This window comes from Phlebotomus argentipes, unplaced genomic scaffold (assembly GCF_947086385.1).
Source record: "Phlebotomus argentipes unplaced genomic scaffold, Phlebotomus argentipes genome assembly contig_15, whole genome shotgun sequence".
Lineage (NCBI taxonomy): Eukaryota > Metazoa > Arthropoda > Insecta > Diptera > Psychodidae > Phlebotomus > Phlebotomus argentipes.
The window spans coordinates 10,626,342-10,654,285 of NW_026776181.1; the positions used below are offsets into that span (position 1 = coordinate 10,626,342).

The following is a 27,944-nucleotide window of genomic DNA, read 5'->3' on the forward strand; positions in this document are numbered from 1 at the left end:
AGCTCATTTCATTACTTTCACTCCCTCACTCTTAGGAAAAATTCAATTGACATAATTGTGGAGCTTCTCAGAATTGTTTACGATCTTCTTGCGTCTTCAATAACGAAGAGAGTAATTAATATTGCAAGGTATAGAAGCATGGGGATATTTTTCGTAATTAAAAATTCTCAAAGCTGTCGTTAAATAAGTCGCTTAAAGGTTATGGTTGAACACACAGGAAAGCTTCAATGATTTTAGAGGTTATGAATTCTCTTATTTATCCTTCTAAACATCTTTTAGGTGTGTATTTAATGACTAAATAAACATCTTCATTGTGAAGACATAAATCTGACAGGAAAAGAATCTGGTTCCCATATTGAAGCAATGGTTAGCTTAAGGGTTAACGCCCAATGTTTTTAACGAGTACAAGACCATCGAGATCAACCATTAAAACAGTAGTAATAATGTTCATTCATATTTCATATTTTCCTACTGCTCGCAGACACTTAGATGTAAGATATCCTGAAAGAACTTTAGCTACAGCACTCCAAAATTAAAACTCGACATTTAAGAAAGTTTCTTGATGCAGATAATACAATTAGTCTAATTAATCTAGAAAAACTAGTTTAGTTATTTCTACTATTCCCTACCTCTTCAACCACATACCTATTGGAAGTCTGCTGAAAATGATAATTTTCGTTACACAACATATCCCTCTGAAATCTATCCCTCATGGAAGGAGCTCTTATGTCACATTTGACGTACAAAGGATGTGAGGTGATTTTAAGATAATCCGGTCTTAGGAGTTTAAATTGAGAATAGAACGGATGCAGAATGCTTGCAATCTCTCCTATTGAAATAGGAGCTTTATAATACCGGATATGAGCTTTCAATTGGGGTCAAACAAGTTAATAACAAAATATCCAGATCACAATAGCTTTTCCTTTCCTAAAGCCAAGGGTGTAAACAAAATAGTTTGGTAGAGGCACTAATTCTCCACTTTTTCCTATCTCTTAGCCTCAATTGGAGCTCGTGAGTAAGAGAGCTTTTAGGTCGATGGCAATTATTGTTCATAAATTATGCATTGGCAAGAAAGGAAAATACATTTCATGAAAAGTAGCAGAAAAATTGCGTGTGGTGAAGGGAAAGGGATGTCAGGCTATTAAATCGTTATTTTAAATTTTTCTCCTTTCACTTTGTGATAAGTAAATGGCTGGCAGAGTGACTTGGCGGGAGTGTGAAATGATGTTAAACATGATATTTTGCTCTTGGTATACAGCTTTAGCGTCTTTGGGGCTTCTATTGGGGGTAATTCGAGTGTTCCCTTTTTAACAATTTCAACCCCGCCGTGCATTCGCCATGGTAGGAGGGTTAATTGGAAAGAGAATCCGTACGTCGTCTTTCTCTCATGTTGCTATGTTAATAAATTGCAATGGAATACAGAATAAGGAGCAAAAAATATGACGGAGAGTCGCTATTGTTAAGGTTATATACTTCTTTTTTTTCTCTAAAGAGGTAAAAAAAGAGAAAACTAAAGGTATATAGCGAGAAAATAAAATGAAATGGCGGTCTTTTAAGCCACTTACAGGAATTGATGCTGGTTTGTTCACAACCACAATATCATCGTCCATATGCACTATTGTGATTGGTTGACTAGTGACTGGTACTTCATGTCTGCAAAAATATACACAATAATGATATAGAAAAAAACATAACTCAATTACTCCGCTTCTTGGGGCATGTTCTCTTCCGATGGCTCATCATCTGAAGAAGTATTATTTACATTTTCATCATCATTGGAATATAAATAGCAGCTCCATTTACAGAAACAGGGGGAGAAATGCTATTTTTTTCAATTTATCATTCTTTGTATTTTTTTTGTTGCTATTTTCACAGACAGCAGTCCAAGCTTAGCATCAACAGGCAATGCTTGAACACATCCAGGCCAAATGCATGGCGCTTCTAAACTTTTGCTGCCGCCTGTGAAGCCCGCGTTGGCAAAGATGGCAACGAATAAAAAAAATGTTGCCAACAACAATTTAACAGTGAAGTAGAAGAATAAATAAAAGGAACTCTATGTCGCTTCCTCTTCGGCTAAATATTCTCTCAAGTCATAAACCGTGTTATTTTGCCTCACAGAGAATTTTCCACAATGTGTACCACTCAGATTAAGTGAAATATCTTCTCTGGGTGAATTAATGAAAATTCTCGTGAGCACGAGTGAGACCATGTAAAATTTCTGAGAGAAAGTATAGTGAGAGTGCGAAGGAAACAAATAGGGTATTAACATGAAGACACATGTGCCAAAGTAAAGTTCTCAAAACAAGGGGAAAACAATTTTCAAACAACACCAAATTATATCATTATTGAATTATGAAAACAAATATTATAACACGGAGAATCTTAAGTTAATAAACACTTTTCACAAAATATATGGAAATATACATATAAAAAAGAGAAAATCAAAATACAGAGTGTCTGGACTAATATTCTCCCACCCACGATTTGTTCACAATCTTCACATATTCTTTTTCCGCACACCCAGCAAAGTATGAGCAATATTTTGACTGTGAATCTGATGAGACACAGAATCATTAATTTCTCCACTTCAGCCGCGATAAATCATATCGCACGTTGTTAATATTTTTTACAGCTTGTCGAGAGAGATCAAAAGTCGCACGTCAAAATACCAATAATGTTCTTTGGTATGTTTAAAAAATCACAAATCACTCAAATTCAGACTCCCATTTATTGGGTGGAAATTATCACGATTGCGATACTTCATATTTCAGCTGGGATTCACACATAAATTTCAGCTGTGGGTAAATCAGTGGTTTTCATCGTTACTGAGTTTTACCACAAAATATTGCTCTTCTTCACCCTGGACGGAAAGCGTACAGAATTTAGCAACCACGACGAGACTACAAGCAAGGTGTTTATTGGAGATACTGGGGGATCATTTTGACTCTTTTACATGGTATCTCTATCAAAGTGTATCTCATCGAAACACCTTGTTCAACGTGAGAAGGCGGAAATTGATGGAAAAGTGTATGAAATGATCAATAGAGAAATGTGAAGAAGAAAATGAGGAATTAACAGAGAGAGAGAGATAGACAGAGTGTGAGATAGTGAAATATTATCAAGATGAAAAAAGACTAAAGATAGATAAATGAATAAAAAGGAGAAACTTACCTATGAACAATATTAGCTAATAAATCATTGTGCTTCAATCTATAGTCTGTGGGCACTTTTTCATAATTAACCGTTAATGTGCCAGCTTTGATACATCTTTCATATTCTTCAGCTGGATGTGCACGAAATTCCCGTGCGAAGACATCGAGTATCTGTTCACCCACCCACCGTCCCTTCGTGAAGGTGGTGAATGTGAAGTAATACGGATACACTTTTCTCAAACCTGCAAAAACACAGAGGCAAGTAGAGAGACAGAGAGAAGACACAAACATTGGATGGGTGGGCATAAAGTAGTGCTTGAGTATTTAAGGGTGGTGGCTTTTTTCGGGACCAAAGTGAGAGTGTGACAGAGAAGAAGAAAATTGTGGCAAAGGATAAACATAATGTAGCTGCGGGAGATGGGAAAAATTTTTGCACCAAAGAAAACTACAAGAAATTATATTGCTAAAGTTGTTCAGGAGGCATACCATTATGTGACTTTTCTCCCCCTCATCCCATTCTCTCAAATCCACCCACAGACACATATATACACAGTAAAAAGCTCCTGGTTGGTTGGCAAAAGCTCTCTCTCTTTCTCTTCACATTCCACAGCACTATCATCATCATTATATGTGGGCATAGAAATAAATGTCCAACAGTCTAATGCTAACACTTGTAGCAATTCTGTCATTCGCCCACCTTTTTCCCACCCCACGAAACGGTGCCAAAAGCTCGCGCCACCGAGGGGCGCGTCACAGTGTCCAACGTCAAAATTCAACCAGTTCCCTAATTGGAGAGTTTACGCTTTATCTTAGAATACACTTGGAAAGTACACTTTGTTAAGAAATGAAACTATTTAATATTGTTGACTTTGCATTTACGAAAGAAAACTTTTCGCCCAGATGAAGGCACATCAATTTACGTGACGAGTAATGATCTTGAGGAGAGTTTCTTAGGTAAATATCAAGATTGGTCTAGAAAGTTATTCTATACTAATTGTGTGTATTAAAAAGACAGTTTTAAGACCTTCTTTTAAACAATTCCAATTATATCGATGTTGTAAAAACTAAACTTTTTTAATTGCTAACCTCGAACGAATCATAAGATTTCAAAACAGAAAATACATTCATTTTGTTTAGGTAAATGATATACTCAAGGGTTTTTTTTGCAGTTTCTGCTTCGTCAATTAGTGTGTCATTCGCCCCTCGATCACGAGCTTGTTTAGTGAAACGCAAAGTTCCAGAACCTGGCAAGCCGGATATAGGCGCTATTTGTACGCACGGCCCAGCCCTAATATAATTTATATAGCGTACTTTGGGCGAGGGAGAGAAAAGTCATGTGCGCGAGGGAGGGATAGAACAGGAAGAGCAAAGAAGGAAAAAAACCACAAATTACACATACCACTTTCAATGTAGTAGGAGGTTTCGTGATATCTTTCATCAGTAAAACCTGGTCGCTTAGCTTTTAGTGCCTTTGTTTCCAGCTTGGCCTAAAAAGATAAAAAAAAGCATAGTGAGCAAAATGAAAAGTCATTTTTAATCAAATCCACATGGATTTTTGCGTATAGGGGAAGGGAAGCGTGTGTCGAGCCAAATTACTCCATGAGGCTCTTCATATTTATTGATTAATAAAAGTATGGCCTTTTCGGCACACTTTGCCACTCAGGCAACTCTTATATTTGGTGAGATTGTATTGTAATTTTTGCACGTAGTAAATACATACAGTGGTGTGTGAAAAATCACAGACACTTTAGGCACAGGCCAGAAAAAGCTTAATTTTCCGCCACTCAAGCACGCGTTGATTTTTTCCCTCGCTTGGGAAAATTCATCTCTTTGAATGGAGAGGAAATATGTGAGCCATTCAGGCCTTCCACATCCTCGCAATCGAATAATTCAGTTGCTGAAGAAACAGCGAGATTGATTTGCCGACATTTCCCTTTCACATCACGTAGTCAATATTCACAAGGCGCGTTCAAGTATTCAAAAATGCAACGTTTTCCTTCTTTATCCATTAAATTCACGCTAATTTTTACTTCACACAAAAGAATTCTCTGTATACATTTGGAAAATGAATACAGAAAGAAAGCTTTTCGACGCTACCCACCGCACACTTGTCCCTTTTGCGGTGAACAATTCAATCCATTAAGGGAGTGCCACGAAACCAGAGGATAAATGTCCGTGACTTGTCTCGTGAATACTAAATTCGCCACGCCATTGATGTGTGCTCGATTGAGTGCTTTCTGGAGGAAAGCTCGCATGATTAAATCGATGTCGCTCCAAGAGACATGAAAGTGCATCTCAAATTGAGCTTTCTCCAGCGGCAAATTTTCACCCAAAGTGTTGTCAAGAGAAGTGAATGTTCTAGTTTCTCTGCTATGACCGCACATTGACTGTAAATTGGCTTAGAGGCTATGCAGAAGTACGGAAAAGTAATTGGAAATTTATTTATGCATTTAAGAGGATTTTCAAAGACTTTCACTCATTGTTGCATGCGGAGAAGGAAGTGATTCAGAATGTATAGAGTATTAAATGCTTTAGTATGACAAGCCCTTTTGCTCTATGTATAGACGTCGCTCTGTTATCGTCAAAAATCACCTTCTCAGAAAGTCTGGGATGACAGAAAGGAAATTAGCAAATCAGACAAAGGACTTGTACACAATCTCGATATGTTCACTCTTTCTACGTTCTCGCCAATATTCAGTTGATCGGAAATTTCAGGCACAGTCTGTACAGATGAGTATTTATTTTGGCTCCCTTTGGATAGAAGCCAAATAAAAATTCCATTAGGTAAATTTAATTAAATTGTATTCTCGCGAAGACCCGCCGAAAGATGGGAGAGAAAGTTCCAATATCACAGATTAAAGTTCACGATAATATATTTTATTTTATGAGGGGTAATTTTTCCCGCCCTCCCCTTGCCCAGCGCTCCTTGCAGGGCTTTTTGAGCCCCAGAATTTGTGAAAAGCTCGAACCGTGGAAAGAAACTTTATTACACTCCGCGCGATGGCGGGATTGTCAGAAAAGGCAGATGGAAATCAACCACCACGGCTTTTTTCGCTCCGCATGTAAAACCAAGCAGAGGCGCCCCAAACCCTCGACTACCCCGTGTTGATGATGAAAATCGTCTCGATGGCAAGAAGAATGGTGTGAGACTCCAAAGGGGAGGTGTTTTGATTGAGGCAGAGTGGGCAGAGCACAAACGGAAATTATTTTCATCAGAAAGTGGATGTCTAATAACTTTCCTCCCCCATTGCAAGAAAGAAAGGAAGTCACTTTGGTGTAATTAGAGATTCATTTTCAAATAAAACCTCCCAACCGTTCATCAAGAGGATTTTTTTCGCCTGGTGAAAATCACTTTGGAAACTCTTCGACGAGTTCCAAAGAGCTTTGGCGTAAATCCATAAATTAATTCCAAATGGAGCAGAACCGCCCTCGCAACTCGAAACTTTCAAATTTGGATGGGAAATTCGTGGAAAAATGTATACATAAATGGTGAGACTTTGACGAGAAATGCAGGTTGCAACACAATTTGATGACACTTTACAAATGAAACGTGTCAATATTCCTTTTTCAGGCTGCCAAACAGAAAATAGATTAGTGCAAAAAAGCAAATACGAAGAGAATTGTGAAATGCAGAAATAGTGAACTCTTTACTGTCAAGGTGTGTTGAAATCCAGAGCTGATGCAGGCATACATGAAATAAAACGGATTTTATAAGTTTTGATCTTTGTTATACTTTTAGTCTCGCTTTGCGCATATTTTTAAATATTTGTTAAATCTATCTAGCGTTCCGCCCGCTGGTGTATTGTCCTGCATCGATTAAATTTTTCCAGAAGAATCAGCTAATCTTTAATGTACACTTCAATTCAGTGTCCTTCCCTTGACACAACTCTGTCATCAAGCAAGAGTTTGGTAAAGAGTGTGGAAAAGCCGATGAAGGTGCCCTTTTAAATACATACAACTCCCCAGTCAATTTATTCATATTTTTCGCCATCACTTGAATTTCGTGTTCCGCAATGGAGGCGGAAAGGTGATGAATGGGGAAAAATAGATGAGGGCTTCAACTCATTTTTTTACATTAAAAATACATCAATCAAATAGAGCCATATGTGGATATGGCGAGGCGCAAAAAAACATAAGAGTTACATAAAACAGTCCTCCAAAACTTCACCTCCCCAAAATCACATTACAAGCGTGAACAAGGGCAATTTTCTCAGAGAAGAATTGAATGGTGATCGGTCAGGAAACTTGAGAGCTTCTCCCTGAAAATTCAGCCCCAAGTCAAGTGTGTAGTCACAATTTGTATGCTCTTACAGATACCCCAATTTTTTGCATTGATGCATAAATTGACATGAGCTCTCGCGTTTTGATATGGCACGGACATTCTATGAAAAATTGACGTCAGTCTCCCCCAAATCGACGAGGCGCGGAAAAGTTTACCAAGCGTGAGTTTTTGATTATCGTGCAATGTATCGCCATATGTCGATGTAATATCACTCATCCTCAAAATTCAGCCTCATTTTCGTCCATCCGATGGAAAATCACCCTGTTTGACATGAGATTGAGGGACATTTTCCTTCCTAGATGAATTTTTATATTAAAAAAATCATTTGCCACACATCATGAGATTGGAAACCGCATAAAGAGAAGGCTCACCGCGTCCAACTGGATGGGTGGAAAAGTGCTGAGGAAATGAAGATGGAGAGACAGAAGGAAAAGCCCCCAAAAAAACATAGATTGGCACTTTCCCCCCAAAATAATCATTGAAAAATCAAAAGAGCGGAAAATCAAATTTCCCGACCGATATCCAATATCAAAAAAACACACTCTTTCCATCCCCTCTTTTGCCCACATCTCCTTTCGCAATGTTAAATCTGCATATTTACAATCTCATGTTTCATTTATTCACCCCTATTTTTCGAGGGGTGTCTTTTGTGGCCCACCCACTCGGGAACACTGCCTCTTTTTGGCAAACACCCGATGATTGGTCCATGAGAAAGTCCTGGAGTGTCGAGAGTTGCACGCAAAAAAGTTGTGTATTAATAAAAAATGCAGAGGAAATAAATCATGTAGCGTAAATTGAGCCAATTTTCACGCCAAAGAGCTAGTGAATAAATAAATAAATAGAATGGAAGGGTGAGATGAACAGCCACTAAAAATCATCCACCAAATTGGTGATTCAATTTCAGTGAGAATTTATTATTGTAAAATATTTCAGCAACTACTTTATAAAAATATATTTAGGGGAATTCAGGGTGAGACGGAGTATTTTACCCAAAAAAATTTATTACTGCGCATGTTTCGTAATTATTATAGATAAAAAGCATGAATTTCGACTGATCACAATATCATTTCTGCGGTATTCATAACTATCATCCCATAATTAACCTCCCTTCCGCAAAATGCAATTTATAAAATTATATCTCAGTGCATTTTGCTGGTCTGGTAAAGTGTGAATAAAAGTGAAATTAATCTGGCTAAAATAAATATTACCGGATGAATAGCATAGTGATTATTTCCCGCCAAATCACCCATTCAAGCTACCATAAAATTCTCCCATCCGAAACTCTCCGTTTCACCATTGCTACTCGGAAAAATTCGATTATTTATTGAAGAGATAACACGAACGACTTTCAAGTCCCCCATAGAATTGAAGTGCTATATCGAGCATGGGGAAAGTCGTGCATTTTTTTTCTTTTCGATATTAAAAACATAATTTCTAATAAAATGAGGCACCCATTCAGGAATGGTTGTGCGCAAAAAAGCACTGCAGAAAATCAAGCACTTGCTCAAGCATTATCACTGAATTAAATTTCATGACGTAGGAACTCGTGGAGCACGGAAAATTCCTGAGAAAGCTCATTAAAGTCTCAGCAGATAAATGTGAGGATTTTCAACAAATTAAATTTCACTGGAAATTCTTACCAAAAATATCCACCCCTCACATATCTAGACAGGTGCAAAATGGTCGGGAATAATTTCTCCCGGGCAAAATGCACATTTGAAGGTGGAAAGAGAATGAATTGCAGGCGTTACAACATTAATAAACCATATTCCTGCATATGAATTAAATTTATTGAACACAGCAAAGCATATTTTGTCATAATATCGTGCATCATTCAGCAACAGTTTCTCTCCACGAAGTTCAATACACCTTTCGTATCGCCACCCTGCTCCTCGCCATCAAATCAATAGAAGGCAACCAAAAAGAATAATTTAGAAAATTGCCTACACATTTGAATTGTATGATACGTCGTAATATATTTTTGCCCTCCCGTGTTTTCTTGGAATATTTACATAAAATACAATTGTCCTCATCCACTCCTCGCCCACCCCGAACCTAATTCTCAATGTGTATTGAGAAGCTTTGCGACACAACAGACACGAGTACAAAAAATTCATTGAGGAGCTATTCTGCGAGTGTGTGCCAAAAGTTCAGGTGGATTCCATGCCGCTGCTTCATCCCTCCTCATCGTTGGGGAATTTGTGAATTTATTTACATGAGAAGAGGGTGGCGAAATTCACCTTTTAGCCTCACACAGCCGAGCGTCTGCAGCGGAAAGAAGGCGATATGCCGAGGAAAAATCAATGGGACTTTCTAGATAGATTTCAGGCTACAACACCAGACGTTTTCACTGAAAACAAAGTTGATGAACTTTCACAGAAACAAACAAAAGCAATAAACAAACAATACAGGATTCAAAAGGAAGTTGAAAATAGTTTATTGCTTAACAGCCAAATTGGTTATTAATTAGTAAATAGCAGGGATTTTCAAAGAACTTTAAACTATCATTTATGAACTTTTGAAGCATTGCGGTGTATTTAATTGTTCGTGATCTTTTAGAGTGAAACAGCAACATAGTGAGTAAAATTCTTGGAATCATTCTTAATCTATCATCCCTTCAACTCTCACGTAAGTGATTTCATTTCATGAGAAAACGGCATAGTTGGTGGATAGAAGAAGTGATGCCAGTAAAAGCATGGGTAACTTAGACGAGAGATTCTATGATTCTCTCCACCCGCATGGTTGAATTTAGAAGAGAAGATTTGTTTTACTTGAAATTTCATCACCTGTGTGATTCCATTAGAGGAAATGACATTTTTATTATGTTACTTCTCTACATTCGCCCACGGAGGAAAGCGAAGCATTCACTGCTCCTTCAGTCAAATAACATGCGGCAGATGTACCAGAAGGATTCACATCCTTTTGAGTGAAGTCTGCGGGGAGTGAGTAAATTTGCACGAAGAAATGTATGAAAGTTTGACGAGAGTTACATAGTGTAGAATAGTTTTGAGCTTTACCCCTTTGGCCTCTCATTTTAGGCTTACTCATGATGAATATGTAGGTGGGATTCAATTTCCACTGAAGCTTTTTGCTCCCTCTTTTTTGTTCATGCGACACAACTTTCTGTATAAATATTCAAAATTAGAGGAATTTCATGAAAATCCTCGTGATATTCTGCTGCGTATATCTGCATTCTTTGTCTAACATTCACCCTCGCCAGTATGACGACAGAGGGCATGAGAAAATGACGAGAAAAATCACCATGAGATTAAAAAAATCTCTCTTTGTCTCATTCATACATAACGTGTGAAAAAATGTCAACAGAAGAAGAATTCAACATCATCACCCTCGTTTTTGCGCACAATTTCACAACCACATTGAAAAGCATACAAAGAGGAGAGCCTAGAAGAGCCATAGGAACATTCCGAAACCACTCTCAAACAATTCACTTAATTTTATGAATATTAAAATATTCTGCACGCACTTGTCTTTTGCACCCAGTAAGAGAAAGGGAGAGAGAGTCAGGAAAAGAAATAAGGTCAGCAGTATATTTCGAATTCTTCAGTGTCTCGAAACGATGAAAAAAACAGCACTATAGAAGAATGGAGGACACATGAAAATTATTAGATACGCATTATTGCCATAAATCCACCCATTTTCACTCAAGGGAGGGTCGAAGGACCAAAAAATAGACATGTGAGTGGAATGTCTGAATAAAAAAAAGGAGGCCAACTATTCACTATTGAGGCTCCGAGGCATTTTCCCCGAGTATTTTGTCATACTACATGCCAAATGGGAAAATTCCTCCACAGTCAGCAATAATTGTCGCGAAGATAATAAAGAAAAGCCCACCGAATTTTATAGTCACACTTCAGCGGGGAAAATTGACAATTTAATAACGCACAGACACACATTTATTAAACCTCAATGTTAATCACATGCGAAATGAGAGGAAAATCCTTCAAAATTTTCTCAGAAACACTTAGGCTGAAAATAATCGTAAAAGGGCCAGAGAATTCAGATATTTAATAAAACTTTCTGTCACGAGTTAAAAACTATACACATTTCTACAGGCAAAAACGTGACAAAGTGAGGAGGAATTAACCTTCCTGACTCAACAGGATGAAAACCCTCGAAAAAATGTTGCAAAATTTTCACAAAAGCAAGGATTTCACAGAGAGAGAGAAATTTTTCAACTTCCGCAACACATTTTCAGCTTTTTCTGTCCCATTTTATCCAAGCGGAAAATTGCATCAAAATAGTGTGACTTTTAGCACTACTGGGAAAAAATTAAAATTTATAAAAAAAAATTGACAGATTTTCAACACATCATTTTATGAAGCCTAAATAGGTTAAAGTAAAATTTTATTTATCTTGTAAAAGTGTAAATTTAATTTAGATTTTGTTACGTAATTAAATTTTACTAGCTAATTTCCATTCATATCTCATTTTTCGCATAACTTCAAAACGGCTGTAGTGTTCTGTTTTGCTGGCCTTTCAAATGAATATCTGGCGCATTTATTTTCAATATAATTGTCGAGAGTGTTTTTGTGATTGCTTTCTGCATGACTTGTGATTGTTCTAAAATTATTTACTATTTGCAATAGTTCGCAATATTGGCTGTTCACATAGCGAAAATGCAGTGAATTTCTCAATCAAGCAACCAACATTAAATATGTTGTTTGATCATATGTACACTGATTATTTTTTCTACTATCCAAAATGAGTTTTGAGTGGAGCAAAATCATCTTAATCGTTAAATTTTATTATACCCACCATGAGCGCGCCTTTTGCATATGGGAGGAAATACAAAGACAAGAGGCAGCAATGCGGAGTGTCTTTTGAGCCAAAAATAATGTATCTACTAATCATGAATTTCTGCTGAACTGTTTTGAAGGAGATGAATTAGAATTCAATGTGTTACTCCTCGTAATGCTATTTAATGTGGTCACGTTTTAAAATGTGGATTGACTCACAAATAATCGCGAATCGTGTTGTTTTTACGACGAGGGTGGGCTTTTTTTCCTTTCTTACCTCCTCCACTTTCTCCCCATTCCAAACGAGGTGTTTTATTACATTAGAGGACAGAGCAGAAAAAACTCAAACACAGTCAAAGATTTAATCTATAAATTCGATTGCTCTCTAAATGTCCATTTCATGCTAAACAATGTGTACTTTCTGCTTGGCTGGCTGAAAAACGAAAAGACCATGAAAATGTCCTATTTCACAATATATGTGTTAAGGTATGAATTCAAAAAAAAATTCCTCGTATTTTCAATCGTTTCAATCTGACAACTCCATTAGCAAAATAACATTACAATCTTGTACTTGAATAACACTTTAAATTGCGCCCATCAGTGGCATTTCTATTTAATTTTGCGCTTGTTGATGCTTTCCACATGAAATCCTTTTCGGTCAGCAAACAAATTAATCATGATATTTCGGATGACTTCCTCATTAATAGGATTGGATAGGGTCGTTAGAGTGGGAGAGAGAATCCCAAATGGAAAATTTTCAATGGAATGTCCTCAAAAGCTTACCCAAGTAACACTCTATGTGACTCATATTTGGATGTCAGTTTCTGACTCTCTCTCTCTCTCGATGGCATGAAATCCCACAAAAATATGAAAACTACCCCAAAAAGAAAACTCCCGTAACATTGCTGTAGAAATATTTTAAAATTATAGGAATCAACTTTAGATATTCAACGACTACAAGAATACCACAATTTTTGTTACTCGGGACACTCCAGTTCCGCTTTATGATGCTAAAAAGCAAACTTCTCTCTCTCTCTCTCTCTCTCTGTGTCTTTCTGGTATACTTTTCCCGTACAATCTTGATCGTTTTGACTCCCAAAGGCTCCCCTTTGGGCCACTCTCGAAATCCCAAGTGTGTGTACAGTGGGTCTCTTTCTCATTCATGTTTTCTTAGCACGCAGAGGGTCGTATAAAAAAATGTGAATCCGTGATAAAAGAGGGCAATTTGGGGTGCTTCATTAGAGACATTTTAATATGTTTTGCCTGCCACCTTCTCTGGCCATTTCACACTGTCCATATGGCTCGGGAAGCAGACACAAATTGTTTATGGGGAAGATATTTTAAAATGAGAACAAAATTTCTCCTTATCGCTTTTCATTCTCTTCATGCAACCCATTAAACTTCCCGTGAGCCAAGGACGATTCAGAGAGTGAAAATGTACAACATAAAATGGTATTAAAGAGCATAAAAAAGGCATGCTTCACGGTGAAAACATTCATCGTTCCGGCAAAGGCACTGCAAAACCTTTATGATAAATTTATACCAATCCACGAGGTAAAACAACCGAATATTTTTTTTCCTACCCCTTACACCAAAATGCGCGCATTTCTTTACATCCAGACTTTGAAATAAATAGACACTGGATTTTGTTTGTGGAGAAACTTTCGAGACGTCCTATTCCTGGGTCACAAGACGATCTCAGAAGCTTGAGCGTGCTCGCTCACCTTTAAATTTTTCTCACCTCCTCAAGGAACTTCTCAGGTGCGATGAAAAAAGCGAGCAAAAACTTTTCAAAGCTTCTTTCACTCAAAGTCTCCTTCTTGCTGAGGAAGAGAGAGTGAGAGCAGATAATACAATTTTCCATTCAATTCTTCACCGTTTCCTTGAGGCAGGCAAAGTGTTATTCGCTGTAAAGCAATTATTGCTGGATATTTCAGATGGAGAAAAAGGGTTTTACCACGAAGAAAATAGTCGTATTGCATGGTTTTCCCCATAAAAGGCACACCCGAACGAATGTGTGAGTGTGCACAGTCGGGAATGGCCAAGTTGTGGCCATCACCAATAAATTGTTAGAAAATCCTACACTTCCAGACTCCTTTCTCGTCACAAAAGACCGGGAAATTTGATAAAAATCCCCAATGGAAAACTTGAGGGGGGAAATACGAGAAATTTTCAGTTTGTGAAAATACCGCAAAAGGGGTTGAAATCAGACTTGAAATATTTATGTAAATTCCACTGAGCTTTTCCCGGAGCCTCGCATTGATTTCTCACACACATTTCCACCTTCTCTGGGTGGAAAAGCTCCCATTTTGCGGCAAAAGAATCACAGAATTTTTGGGTGAAAAAAGAAAATCCCACCCCCAGTGTAATGATATGATATCTAGAGGGTGTATAACAACAATATAATGGCTCAAGGGGTGATGTTGAATACTTTCACTCTTTTCATTGTAGAAATTACCACTGGATGCTTCCTGGAACTGGACGCACACGCGCCGGAAAGTGGCTGAGAGTGAAATATTGTGAGTCTTGCAATAACGAGGAGTAACGATTATGGCGCATTTTGGTTGCAGACAACACCACCACGCATTCAACAATGTCTCAGCAAAATATCCATGACATTAGTAGACACATTATAAGTAATTGCTCCGGGTGTAAATTTAGACATTGTCCCATAAGCATTTCACACCCATTCATAATGCTAACACGCCATATAAACCCTCAACCATATTGTTATACACAGTCAGATGACCTTTTTTTCTAAGGGCGACCAGCAAAAGGCCCCACAAATTCACTGGTATATTTAAGTCAAACTCAACCCCTTCACCGAAACTTCCAACCGACTTTTAATTACTCGTAAAACTCTATATAATTTTCCACCCGCTTCGCAAACTTTCCCCAAACTTCAAATTATTGGTAATGACAATTGCAATTATTACAATTATTACAAGTTTTCTCACTGATAAAATCAATATAGAAAAAAAAAACTCGCAAATATCACAAATTCCGCACCTGGCGAGGCACCATAAAATCCACACTATATAATTTAAATCACTTAAAATAGGGTAAAGTTTATGCACTCAAATTTGCCGACCCAAATTGCAATTGAGTTTTACGGTCTCAAGCGCAAGAAAAGCCCCACTTTTCTTTTACGGATTGCATCGTGCAATTATTTTTATTGGCCACTTTCGCTTGGCTATCAATAAAACTGCAAGATTTCCATCGCGGTCCGACTTAAAGGGACGAAGGATGTGCTATAAATTTCAAATAGTCGTTCCATAAATTTCCTAAGCATCCAATCTTCTGGAGTTTAGGATAAAAATTATGTTGATTTCCGGTCAAAATCACATTCAGAGTTGCAAAAAATTCCATTTATCATATAAATTTTGGTCAATAACTCTGAATGTGTATTATAACAATTGGGAGAAATTGATTTTACGGAGGATTTGTGGAATATTTTCTATACAATAGTACATTAGAATAGTACATTTTACGTAATTTCCAAACTCAGATATTTGACACACTAGCAATTCAAATACAAACAAATACAGGGTAGACAAGCTTTTCCACGTATTCTGTATTGTGACTGATTTGGCTACGTTTGAACTTTGTTGCTTCCAAGATTACAGCAATTATACACTTACGAATGACCGACGAAGTTTCCTATCAACTTAAGCTTCCGCTTGTGTTGGTAAATAACAACTACAGATTTCTCTAAGTACATAATCTACGACCTCAAATGAATAAATAAAATTGTGTAGAACATGAATCATGAAAATTATGTGTGCATTTCATCATTATAGGTCGCAGTATTTTGTAAATATAATACTATATTAATAATATATTATAAAGCTACTTGGAAACCCAAAAATTTCATCGAAATATTGTATATTTACCAACACTTCTAACATAAACAGAAGAATGTCGCTCGGAAGGCAGTAAAATTTCTCAGGTGAAGCCTTTTGAGTACTTTGTGAGAGTTCAGCAAGAAATTAGAATGACCTGATGAGGCTGTGTAGTTGGAGGATTTTGGGGCCCGCCAGCATGCCGACAATATTTCTGCTTGCGCCCCCAAAAAAGCTATGAATATTCCACACAATGTCGCACACACCCTTTAATATGTAATATTTTGCTTTCCCGCACCCACCAAAATGTTTAAGTCTTGGCGAAGGAATAATTTGTGACGGAGAAGATTCAGCTGTTTTTCACCACTCCGGCAAAATCCCGAGGATTTGCACATTATAGGAATCCATTATTTAAAAGCAAACAGCAAAACCATTCTCGCAGCCACGTGTGAAATGTGTCACTGTAAATACTATTGTGGACCCACCTGAACTGAGGGGCGAGTTTAATTGGGTACTTTATTGCGCCCCAGGGAATTCATCCCGGACCCGCTGTGACGATTTTAATTGAAAAAGCTTAGCGTGGTGGAGGAAAAATTGTCTATTTGTTGCTGAGGCAGCAGAACGAAATATATATGAGCAAATGATATTGAATTTGAATTAGCATTTACCTTCTTGAGATCCTTGAGTTGCTCCACATCGTCAGCTTTGCGCTTCTCCGTAGCGACCAATTTCGATTTCTCCTTATCACCCGCAATTATCTGTAACGAATAAGAAAGGAGAAAATGTGAAGAGTTCCATGCAGTAATACTTAAAGTTTAGTATATACATAATTTCCCATTTCATCGTTAATTGACTCTGAAGTCACATTTCGTCAATGTAATATTTTACACAGCCTTTCTTTCCTGGCACGCAGTTTTTCTACTCAATTTCTCATCAAGCGTATGAGCCAGAGTAAACACCCACGGATTCTTGAGAATTTTTCACACACATGTAGCTTTTGTTTACCCACCCACATCGCCAGACTTTGCCATGGTGGTAGGACGGTGGAAAGCTCCTCTTGACGAGAGTGACAATGGGAAGAATAGAGCATACGCCACGCTTTTTGACGAAGACACATTTCACGTGTCTCAATCAGGGGGTTTTGCACAGAAACACTCTCGACAAGACAATTTATTTGCCACGCTTCTCTGTAAAGGAAAATTGATACTCATTCTGAAGTGAAATTCCACGTGAACAGTGAGATGGCGAAATTAGTTTTAAATTAAACACACGAGCAGCACACTTGTGATCATGAAAAATCTTCTGTCTTCAAGCTCAATTCTATTGAAGAAGAAAGAACAGATATAAACCAAAGGCTCGATATACCATTGTCAAGTATTTTAGTCAAGTGTGAATGAAATGAGGAATTTTGGGTGCACTTCGTATCTCTCTTGGTCCATGTTGGACTGCAAAATGACTCACTAAGATGCCAGAAATCAAATTTAAAATAATTGAGATAATCACATGATTTGCTATTCTAACTTCTAACACCTAAAATTTTCCATGAATTTAGACGGCAATTAACCATCGAGTTTTGTTACCAAAGCATCTTATAAACCAAAATATCCTTTAGCTTTTCCCAGTTGCAGATCCCTCGGAGGTTCATTCAAATGGAGGTATCATGTGTGTCATGTTTTGATAAAAATTTATAGCGAAACGTCTATCATATGAATGCCAAGCATCCTACAAAAAAAGAGAAGAAAACGAGGCCTCCAGGGAGGGTGGTACTCTAGGGAAAATTCCTACGAGGCAACTCGATATAGAGTACAAGTAAATCTACTTCCAATTGAGTGACTTAATTGCCCGCCCCGCTGCTTCTGGGAAAAAGTCCAACACAGTGGGAGATAATGAAGAGAAAACTGTGCGGCGCCAGAGTGAGAGAAGGGAAGCCTTCTGGGGGTGCTGCTTTGGTGGTAAGAATTATTCAATTGTCACCTAATGTGTGAAATTTGTTCCTCCACATGGCCCTGGCGTGCTGGAAAATGTCAATTGTGGTGAGCAATATAGAGCGATCTCTGGGCCTCAAGCAAACAATCAAGCACACTCTTTAATCTCTTCCCCATATCCCGCATCCTTGCCCTCCTTATGTGACTGACAGCCTTGTCACACTGTGGCACTCGTGGAGATTTATAGGAGGCATAGTATCTGCATGAATATTTAATGCCATTGTAGCGTCTTTCGTCTTATTTGACTGCTTGAAATCCACAGAGCGAAATTATCCACTTAACACTCCCACACAGTGGAGTGACTCCAGAGTCACACAAGTTAATTAATTCCTCCTCATTTGCCTGCGCCTCCCATTCTCGATCGCCGCCCCTGACGTACAAACAACTGTCGAGGCATAAATCTTGGGAGAGAGAATGCCTGAGATTTTCCAGAAAAACCCATGAAGACACTAAATCTCTTGCTTCAATTTGCCAAATTCCAACCCATGAAAAACGCCCCACTCTGAAATTCACACGAGAATCAATCAATTAGATTAAGTTACAAAATGTGCACATTGATCTTATTTGCATGCAAGCGAGTGTATTTGATTTGCTTGTCTTCGCCAACCGACTGTTTTAGCAATTCAAACATCTCCGCAGATTGTGGATTTAGGCTCAAGTGGTATGTGTGTGTGTGTGTAGTTTCACCATTATTAATTATATTGGGGTGGGTTGAGAAAGAGCTGGTTAAGAGCCCTCAATGTTTATTGCGCACTGAAAGGAGAGCTTACGTAAGTTTACAAATATATTTAAAGTCGCCAAAGCTCCAACATCAGGCAAAATTGATGAATTCATGAGTATCTCCTGGTTGCTTGATTGATTAGAAAATATCAGTCGCCACTGGTAAACAAGTTATCACCTGCAGGGAAAGGAATCGTTACAAAGTGAAAAACATCACTTTTTTCTCATTCCCTCTTTGAAAATTGCACTAAAGGTGATTAAATGGATTTTCTGCAGAATTTCCTTCTGGGAAAAATACAGAATATTCCACAGCTTGTTCTTTCACCTCTTTTTACGCCTCTCTCGTTTCCATTCAACCATCTTTTCCCTAAGGAATTCTACCTCGAAGTGAGTTACCCAGTTCTTCAACAACTTTGTCATATAAAAGATGCACTTTCATCACATAGAGAGAAGCACGATAGTTTCGTGGCCGCAGTTTTGGGATTCCGGGAGGCCCAAAGAAAAGAAAAGCGAGAGAATTACCAGACAACGGAGACACCAGCTGTGTCTATTTTCGATTTGCTTAGCCCGTGAACCTAATCGCCAGTATAAATAACCCCTCAGGAACAGACGCGAAAGATTTTGTGAAATAAAGTGTATAATAGAGAATGTAACTACTTGCTCAGACATATCGTGATTATTCTTCTTAGCTCATCTTGATTGCGCATTAATAGTCAAGCAAAAAAGTATAACAAAAAAACAACAAGACACCGCGAGAAATTAGTCAATTTGGCTTCTGCACAGTGCGTGTTTTAATTGTTGATACCCACAGACAATTTATTATCATCTTCTTGCCATCAATTCTCAATAGGTGCCAAGGAAAAATGCTGAAGATTAATTCCCTCAGAAGCAAAAACTCACGCGCGCACCTCTTAAATTTAAATCACAGCACTTTTTGAGGCATTTACGAGTCTCTGGCTACGTTGTCTGAATCTTCCTCAATTATCATTTAACAAGGCACTTGAGAGACTCATTGACGATAATGACACTTTCCTTCTCATCCTTTCACCATGAGAAAAAGCGAACACCTCGTCTCAGTCGAGAGCCCACTTACCCTATTTCCCTAAGACTCCACCACCTCGTCTTCCCTCTTTGCGGGGATTTTATCAATTTGCCATTGTTGGGACAACAAGGCTCATTTCCATCCCTGCGAATCCTCCCCAAAAGAACTCCGAAGGAAAGCGCAACGCAGAAATAATTTGGAGTTTTGCGGAAAAGTCTCTCAATCTCCACCATTAGTCCCTTTGAATTTCATTACCAGCGCCAAGATATTTGCACCCTAATTGATGTCATTTTTATCGCAGACTTTTAAAGGCGACAGTTTCATAAAATAGCTCTAAAAGTTAGTAATAAAAACACGTAAAGAATTGTAATATGATGTATGAAATTAATAATATTTAAAATTGGAAATTTTCCTGCAAAAATGCAGCATTGAATAGAGTTTAATGGAACTCAGACTAGATTTCTAAATTTTGTTAGATGGATAATGCAGTTAGCAAAGATCACAAGAGGTGTAATATAAATCCCTTGAGACAGTGCGCAATCCCTTCAAGGATAAACTGACTTAATCTACGACTTCTCCAGTGGCGGCTGGAGGAATTCACCTTTACTGACCTTTTGGCGCAGTGTCTCAAGAAATTTAGCTCCGAAATGTGTCTTGCGGACAAAAAACAGCTCTAAAATAAGGTTCAATATGTCGGGCGAGAGGTGGCAAAAAGGGAGCCCACAAGAATAACATCTTAAAATGACACTTTTTATGATGGTGTACACAATTTGTGATACTGTCTTGTAAAGTTTGGTGATATAGAAGAGCATGCAACAACACTTTACGAGGCATTTTATTGGTCGTCACACTCTTGTATCTGTTTTTTTCGTCTCTGGGAGTGCCTCTTTTGGATACCGTCTAGTTCCTTTGTTACATTTATATTATACTCTTCAACTATGAAAACCAATTGGTGTGACATATTTTTCCAACCCACTCTCCCTTTAGGCAGCGCCCCATGTTTTGTGCCTTTAGAGAAAAGTGACTCCCTCACGGCGTTGGGACTTATTGGAAAAATTTCCATCATATTTCACCATAAAATATATCACCGAAAAACCATATTTCGACGTTATTTACTGGTCCGTTTGGTGTGGGTGAGAGGTTAACCATTTTGCACGGTTCCCAATGAAGTTTAAACCGCGGAAAATGTCACTTCCGTGCTGGAAAAGCGATTTTTCATCGATACTCGCTGCAAATCTCACAGGACTCATGAGGTAATGTTATTGTATCCAATGCAAAAAGCTAGAAAGCCTTTAAAAGAGAGAAACACTCTGTATCAATATTTGTCTACAGGGACGTGCAAAAAGCATTTATTTATTGCGACTGCAATTGATTTTGGACAATTTCACGTACCAATATTTATTCGTCGAACAAAGTAATGAGTTTTTTACCCTACTATCGTCACATCACTGGGAAATTCATGCTGCATTCATTAATTTCTCTTCATGATGAACGTGATCGGATATTGATGGGATTTTTCAATGGTTATTATTTATCATCTTGAGATGAGATTCTCCATTGTCTAACCACCCACGTTGAGGATTTGCTTTTCTCCCCCACAAAAAGACGACAGAAATGTCTCTTCGATTGCAAAGAGTGTCATTGAGGAAAAATCCGATACACCATTCAATGGCTATTCTTTCATTTGTCCTCTCGCCTCAAATTTCCCATCAATTGATGAGGTTGTCAAAGGAGCTCTTCACCCAATATTGCCCACTTTTTCACCCACTCAATTTGGCAGAATCGAAGAGAATTTGTCAAGGTTTAAAGTGTGGGTTTGCGCGTCTTTGTGCAAAGTGTCTTGTAATTTGCTACCAGTCTTGATACAAAAAGGTGTAATACTTATCACACACTGCAGACTGTTGCAAATATATTGAAATGTTTGGTTCACGCCAATGTCAATATCGAACTTTTCAGAGATGTGCCATCAAAAATCAACAACATACTCTGAAGCTATTTTGCAAAGGTGTTCCCCGGAAGTTTACTCATACTTGCTGTGCATAAAATGCATACTAAACTAGAATGTTGTTTTGCATTCTCATCCTTAACTCCAAAGTTTGTCTTACTGAGCAATTTGGGCTGCAGGTGCAGGGTTGGATGTACAATTCAAGTCTATTTTTCACCCCTCAGGCTCATCGGAATGCATTTACCATGCGATAATCCCCATGAATTTTAATAAACCACCTCCACAAGTGGGCAATGCGTCTTCCGTCGCGAAGCTCACTTCTCAAAGTTGATCGCCTCAGGCGCGTCTCTCAAGAGGGCAGTATAATTTTTTTAGTCACCGACCGCATAGGCAAATAAAATACAACCTCCTCAGGAGATTTTTATCACGTGGACGAGATAAAGTGTCACGAATTGTTTGAATATTCAGCGACACGTTCGTATTTCCTTGTATTTTTCTTTCCCTTCTTCTCCTGTGTACTCTCATTTGTTTAACATTCTCATTCAATTTCTGTCCCGAAGCTTTGCCTTGTGCGTCTTAAGGGACTTTAGAGCTTTCTGCATCCTTCCGCCTTTTCCGCTTCATTACATTCAGGGTAGAAACTTTTGGTGACTCTTTGCGCGTGCTTTTCTTTTATTTTACCCTCCAAAACAACCCACCAGGGCCTCTTCAACCCACGACACTGACAAATTTGTCCGGACATATCAAGAAAAATATGTACCCAGTTGCGATTTATCTCCCAACAGACCATTGCAATAATAATGAGCAAAACACTCAACAAATAATCACAACCTGCGCGTAGTATCAAATATTATCCCTACAAACAACATTCACATTTCAACCTCTATGAAAGAATTGTCAAGATCATTTATTTCCTAATTACTTCCATGTGCATGGAAATGTGCCATTGAATCCGCGAAAATCCCGCGCAGCTGAATTTTAATTTTGCTATACCCACTCCGGAACCCGGGCATGGAAAATCGATTTGCACAAGCGAAAGATCCGACAAATAATCACCTAATTTGCTCATTATCACCTGCGAGAGGCACCAGAAACATAGTATTTGGCAGATTGTGTGAAACATCCGCGTGCTTTTCAACTTCGCAGCATATTCTAGCCCACGGCGCGTTTCCCATTGATTCCCAAAATACAATACAATGAGAAGCACACCGGAGGTGGGGTTTTGTGGCGATTAAGATATTAAGAGGATTTCTTTCTCTTGCCTTTTCAGCTTTATCTCACTCTCAATTTCTATGTTCCACTAATATTTCACCTCGATCACGATCAAAGGGGCACGACAATATATAATTTGGCGTACTACATCGTTGTTAACATTGCTGAACATGATAATATACACCAGAATTATTACAGCGTCAGAATAACTCGTCTTATAGTAGAGCTACATAGTACATTTGCTCTATTCAATAAATTCAACAAAAAAACTTTAAATTACACATTTTATGATAAATTGATAAGATGACATATGGATAATTTGAAGTGTAACCCATAATAGTTGAAAACTCAGACGCATTCTCCCAATATCATTAGCCCCTCGCGATCTTGTAAGATTTATTGTATCTAATTTTAACAGATATTCTTCTGTCTAGTGTCTCAATTGTTGAATTTGTGGGTTAATTAAGTACGATTCGTCCCTGAAACTGTTTCCTTTGGCGATCTATCGAGTTTCACTGCGAATGATAAAGTTCTCAAGCAAATTCTTCTTCTACTCTTGCTCGCCTGCGTCGGCATTTCATGTCTCCGCGTCATAATGAGCATGAGTCTGTCATTTCCTTGGCAATTTTCCCCCTCTCCACAATCCATAACATTTCAGTTTAGCGAACTCCTCTGTGCCTCCCAAAAAACAAACACATATTCATGTAAGTATAGTTGCATGATGCCAAATGAAAAGACCAGAGTTGGACGTTATGGGTGGATTTGGAATGGATGTCACATTAGAGATAAATGTTGTGTGTGACAGATGAAAATCTATTTGCTCCAAATTACCATTAGCAACACGCTGACATAATAAAATAAACCAAAAAAGATATTTAATTTCTTTCTTCTCACCATCTCGCCCATGATCATTGCTGGCGATGTGATTACCATTATTATTATTGGAACGATGTGTGAGACACACATGCATGAAATGTGCCAATAAAATATACCTTACAGCATAAGAAACTACAGTTGGGGGCAAATTGCTACGGACACGTCATGACTCAGGGACAATCTTCACCTCTATCTCAAGCCAATTATCTCATACGAGCCCGTATCAATCTCAGAGACACCGAGCAGTGGAGAGAGGGAGAGAGAGTTTGCATACAATTGCTGGAAATGATAGTGTTCTGACAGCTTATGTGTACCACGTTGAAAGGAAAAAAAAACCCGCTTAATTCGCTTGAAGTCGAGAATATATTCAGTGTGAAAATAAAAGCCATATGGAGGTCATTATATATGCTAACAACGCGAATATGTTCTATTGTATGAAATTTGACTTTAAAAAGTGCCATTGCAGCACAATTGAATATCATATTTTGCAAATTTATTCTTGTTCCACATAAAATAAAAACTCCTCTTAGTCAAGAGTTAGTTTCACTAGAAAACATTGCTCTCGCAGAATGCCTGAGGTAAAAATATAATTTGAGTATTCTTCTGAAACATTAACCTTTTCTTCTTAAATTCAGAACTCTCTTCGGATAGCTTGTCTCCTCAAGATGATAATCTAAACATGAAAATCAATATCCGTTGTCTTGAAATAAGCCAATAAAAACAGTTCAATCCGTATTTTCAATGCATATATGAATGAATTCCAATATTTTCCTTTAAAAAACCAATAAAGAGATTTTACGTTTCAGCAGAAATAATATAATGTGCGTTAAACAAGAAAAAAGCCCTGTGTGAAACTAATGAAATCTGGTCTGAAATCCACTTCGAATATGCAGGTTCGGCGTGACTTATCGCTAATCTGTGGTGTTGTGCAATCACCTTCGCAGATAGTTTCGAGAATGCGACTCGGCAGTGTCTCTGCCTTCTCAGTTATGTGCCTAAAAAGTGAATGAGTGAGACAGATGAGAGATTTTGGATGGCAAGTGAGGAGGACCTTTCTTATGTACTTCGGCGGCGTCTCGTCGATCTATTTTTGCACTGCGATGCCATACATAATGTGGCGAAATGTATTGTGGCGTGTGTGAATGGATGTCTTTCGTGAATTTATTCCGCGTGTGTCTCAATTTCAATATCTCGTCTTTTGTCGTGGTCCCACTCACGAACTCATCATCATCGCTAAGGCTCATCTTTTTTCTGCACCCTCACTTGAGCATGCCAAAAAGCATATCTGAGGAATCTCTGTTTGAAGAAGAGAGGATGAGAAAAAAGATGTGGGCTGTGTGCAGATGTCATTTGCAAAATGATTTAAATCTCCGTGACGCTATCGTGGCTTGTTTCTAATGAATTGTTGGACTTGGTCATGGATTTTCTCACACTATGTCGCGTCTCTCATCTTTGGCACAGGCACAACTTCGCTGTACTGCGATGAAAAAATCGAGCACAGTAAGAAGAGATCAAATTGTCAAATTGTCTTTGACGGAGATTTCGGGAAAAGCGCGCAGCATGACAAAAAAGTCCGCGCGTAGCAGAAGAAAAATTATCTTTTCCTTATCACACTTCTGTCACAGGATTTTTTTCTCTGGGTCTCCCCCCATGACTGTGCTTGCCAAAATATTTCGATTCTCTGTCCCGGCATATGCCTTGGCTTTTTGTAGGCGCACACACAGCCACGCACTCGCTTTTTGTCACAATCTGGTTATCTTTTTGAGGGTGAATTTCTATCCCCAACAAACACAAGTCACCATCCCCAAGTCCTACCTTTGCCCACGCCCCCCAATTGGAGATGGTATTTGCAGACATGATGAAAGAGCTCTCTTCTCCCCACGTGCCAACCAGGCGAAAGTGAATCTCCGAGGGGTGGATGACAATCATATGCTCGGAATTTTCAAGTCATATCCCTGCTAATTTGAAAAATGTTTGCGTATATACCAAAAATTCCATAGGAATGAGTTGAAAGACATCTTAGGTATTTCTCAATGGAAGCGCGCCAATGCAATTTTATCCTCAACACCCACAGAGTGGGAGGATCAACATAAAAATTGTCAAGGAGCTTCTGCGAAACTTTCTCTCTTTCGGTCCATGTTTTTAAGCATTCCATTTTAATGAACATTGAGAACAAAATTAAAAGTTTCTCCAAGATGGGTGAATTCGAATTTCGTTTCTCATTTAAGGTGACATTTCTGCCAACGACAAAGGTATTATTCAACTGTTGGATTATCCAAAAAGTTCGCTGACTTTATTAAAAAGGTGAACTTAATTCGCTATACATTGCAAAAGTACACAACATATTGTAAAGGTTCAAAGGGTTGTGATATTAAAGATGTACTAAACTATACTATAAAGTATCTAATGTCAATTTAGGAATAATATCACAATTTTTGAACTAAAACAAAACTAAAAAAAACTTTTCATCTGTTTTCCTTAAGATTTAGAAGAAGAAGTAAGAATCATGGTACATTGCCCTATCAATTCCATAAAAACATCAAGAAAACAGTGATTGTGTAATTTCTCAGCCCGGAAATATAATTAAGTCATTCATCATGTTTCACACACAGATAAAAAGCCGTCAAATAGCAAATTTCATGCATGAAATTATGTGATGTTTTCTTGATTCATCGCCAATTAAGTGGATTTGAGAGGAGCTGATATTTTAATTGCCATCACTGAAGGACGCTCTGTCCAGAAATGTAATGCGCGACCCCAACCTTGCGCTAAGTGAAAGGCCGCAATGATTTCTTATCCAATTTCCCAAGTAAGAAATACACGCATCCCCATATTTTTCTATTTAGAGACGCAAGACAACAAACTTTCAAGGTACATCATAACTTTTAATAAGCAGGGGCGGCGAAGCATGGCAATATTTTGCTTCATGAACGAGGAGAAGAAAAAAACAGTCCACCGCAGGACCGACAAAGTTTCCTCTTGCAGAGAGGAAAATCCCCGCTGAAAGGTGAAAATTTCCACTCCGCAAACCGAAGAGAGAGTGAAAGGGGAGACTTGTGGAATCATAAATGCACAAGTATGTAAACAAATGCAATTTATTGCAATATACCAAGGCTAAGAAACGCGCTCTCTGTTGAAAGTTATGCTCAAGTGTGACTCAAACAGTCTAATTGAATTTTGTGTTTAAGGATGGGGAAAAGACAGAAACACACACACCAACTGTTGCAATAAATTACATTTTAATTATTTTCATGCACGTTACACTAAATAATAAATTGGTATCACACTGAAATACTGGCTCATTCTGCGCGCCACTTTATGACATGTTACAACTTTCTTGAGTGTTGGCGAAAAAATGATGGGATAAAACCACGAAAATGAGCTTTCTCACTCCCTACCGAAAGCTCTCGTCGTTTTCAATTGAGGAGGCGTCCCATTAAATAAATTAGATGTGAAGCATAATGGCCATTGAGGTTCTGATGTCTGTAGATGTATTTGGTGATTTTCCAGATCATCATGAGGTGTGCGGATTCATTAGAAGGAAGTTTCAAGGGTCCATAAACAAGGAAGAAAGGTATGAACAAGTTCACCCAAGCGATTTATTGCGAGCGACAGGAAAGAATTACAAAATATCCCCACATTCAGGGTGGCAGAAGAGGAGCCAGAAAAAGAACCAAAGGATGGAATGGGGGATGAAAGCCCATGGGCCAAAATTGACAGAGCCATGCAGAGAGGACAATTGTTGAAGGAGCAACAGGGTCATTTGGGTAAATGCCAGAAAATACCCAAAATGAGACATGATCAAAAATATTTGCACAACCGTGGCATTTCGCCCAGGATATTTTTTTCAGTGAAAACATTGACTAATTTCATTCTGGACTGAACTCAATTGTATGCGGTGTGAGGCAGAAAAAAAAACAAAGAATGGCCGAAACAGCAAAAATGCCCCGAGAGAAATGTATGCCCATAACAAAAACACTATTTATCTTCTTTAATCGCGCTCACACTCTCTCATATTTTACATTATTTCCTCCCCTATATTTTTCGGAGAAAATATAGTTTATGTGGTGGCAAAATGCTTATCAACTCGCCTGGAACTACACAAAATCCAGACAATTTTGCTCACATTCA

General features: G+C 38.2%; 1 protein-coding gene across 3 annotated transcripts in view; it reads right to left on the minus strand.

Annotated features, from left to right (window-relative positions):
• The window catches only part of LOC132261842 (uncharacterized), an 86,528-nt gene that overhangs the window by 19,332 nt on the left and 39,252 nt on the right, over window positions 1-27,944 (minus strand). For all 3 annotated transcript variants that reach the window (XM_059760850.1, XM_059760849.1, XM_059760848.1), the window contains 4 exons: window positions 16,702-16,791; window positions 4,552-4,639; window positions 3,172-3,394; window positions 1,566-1,653 (listed from right to left, as the gene is read on the minus strand). In XM_059760850.1, coding sequence (XP_059616833.1) covers window positions 1,566-1,653; window positions 3,172-3,394; window positions 4,552-4,639; window positions 16,702-16,791 — 489 coding nt within the window. The remainder of the gene's footprint in view (window positions 1-1,565; window positions 1,654-3,171; window positions 3,395-4,551; window positions 4,640-16,701; window positions 16,792-27,944) is intronic.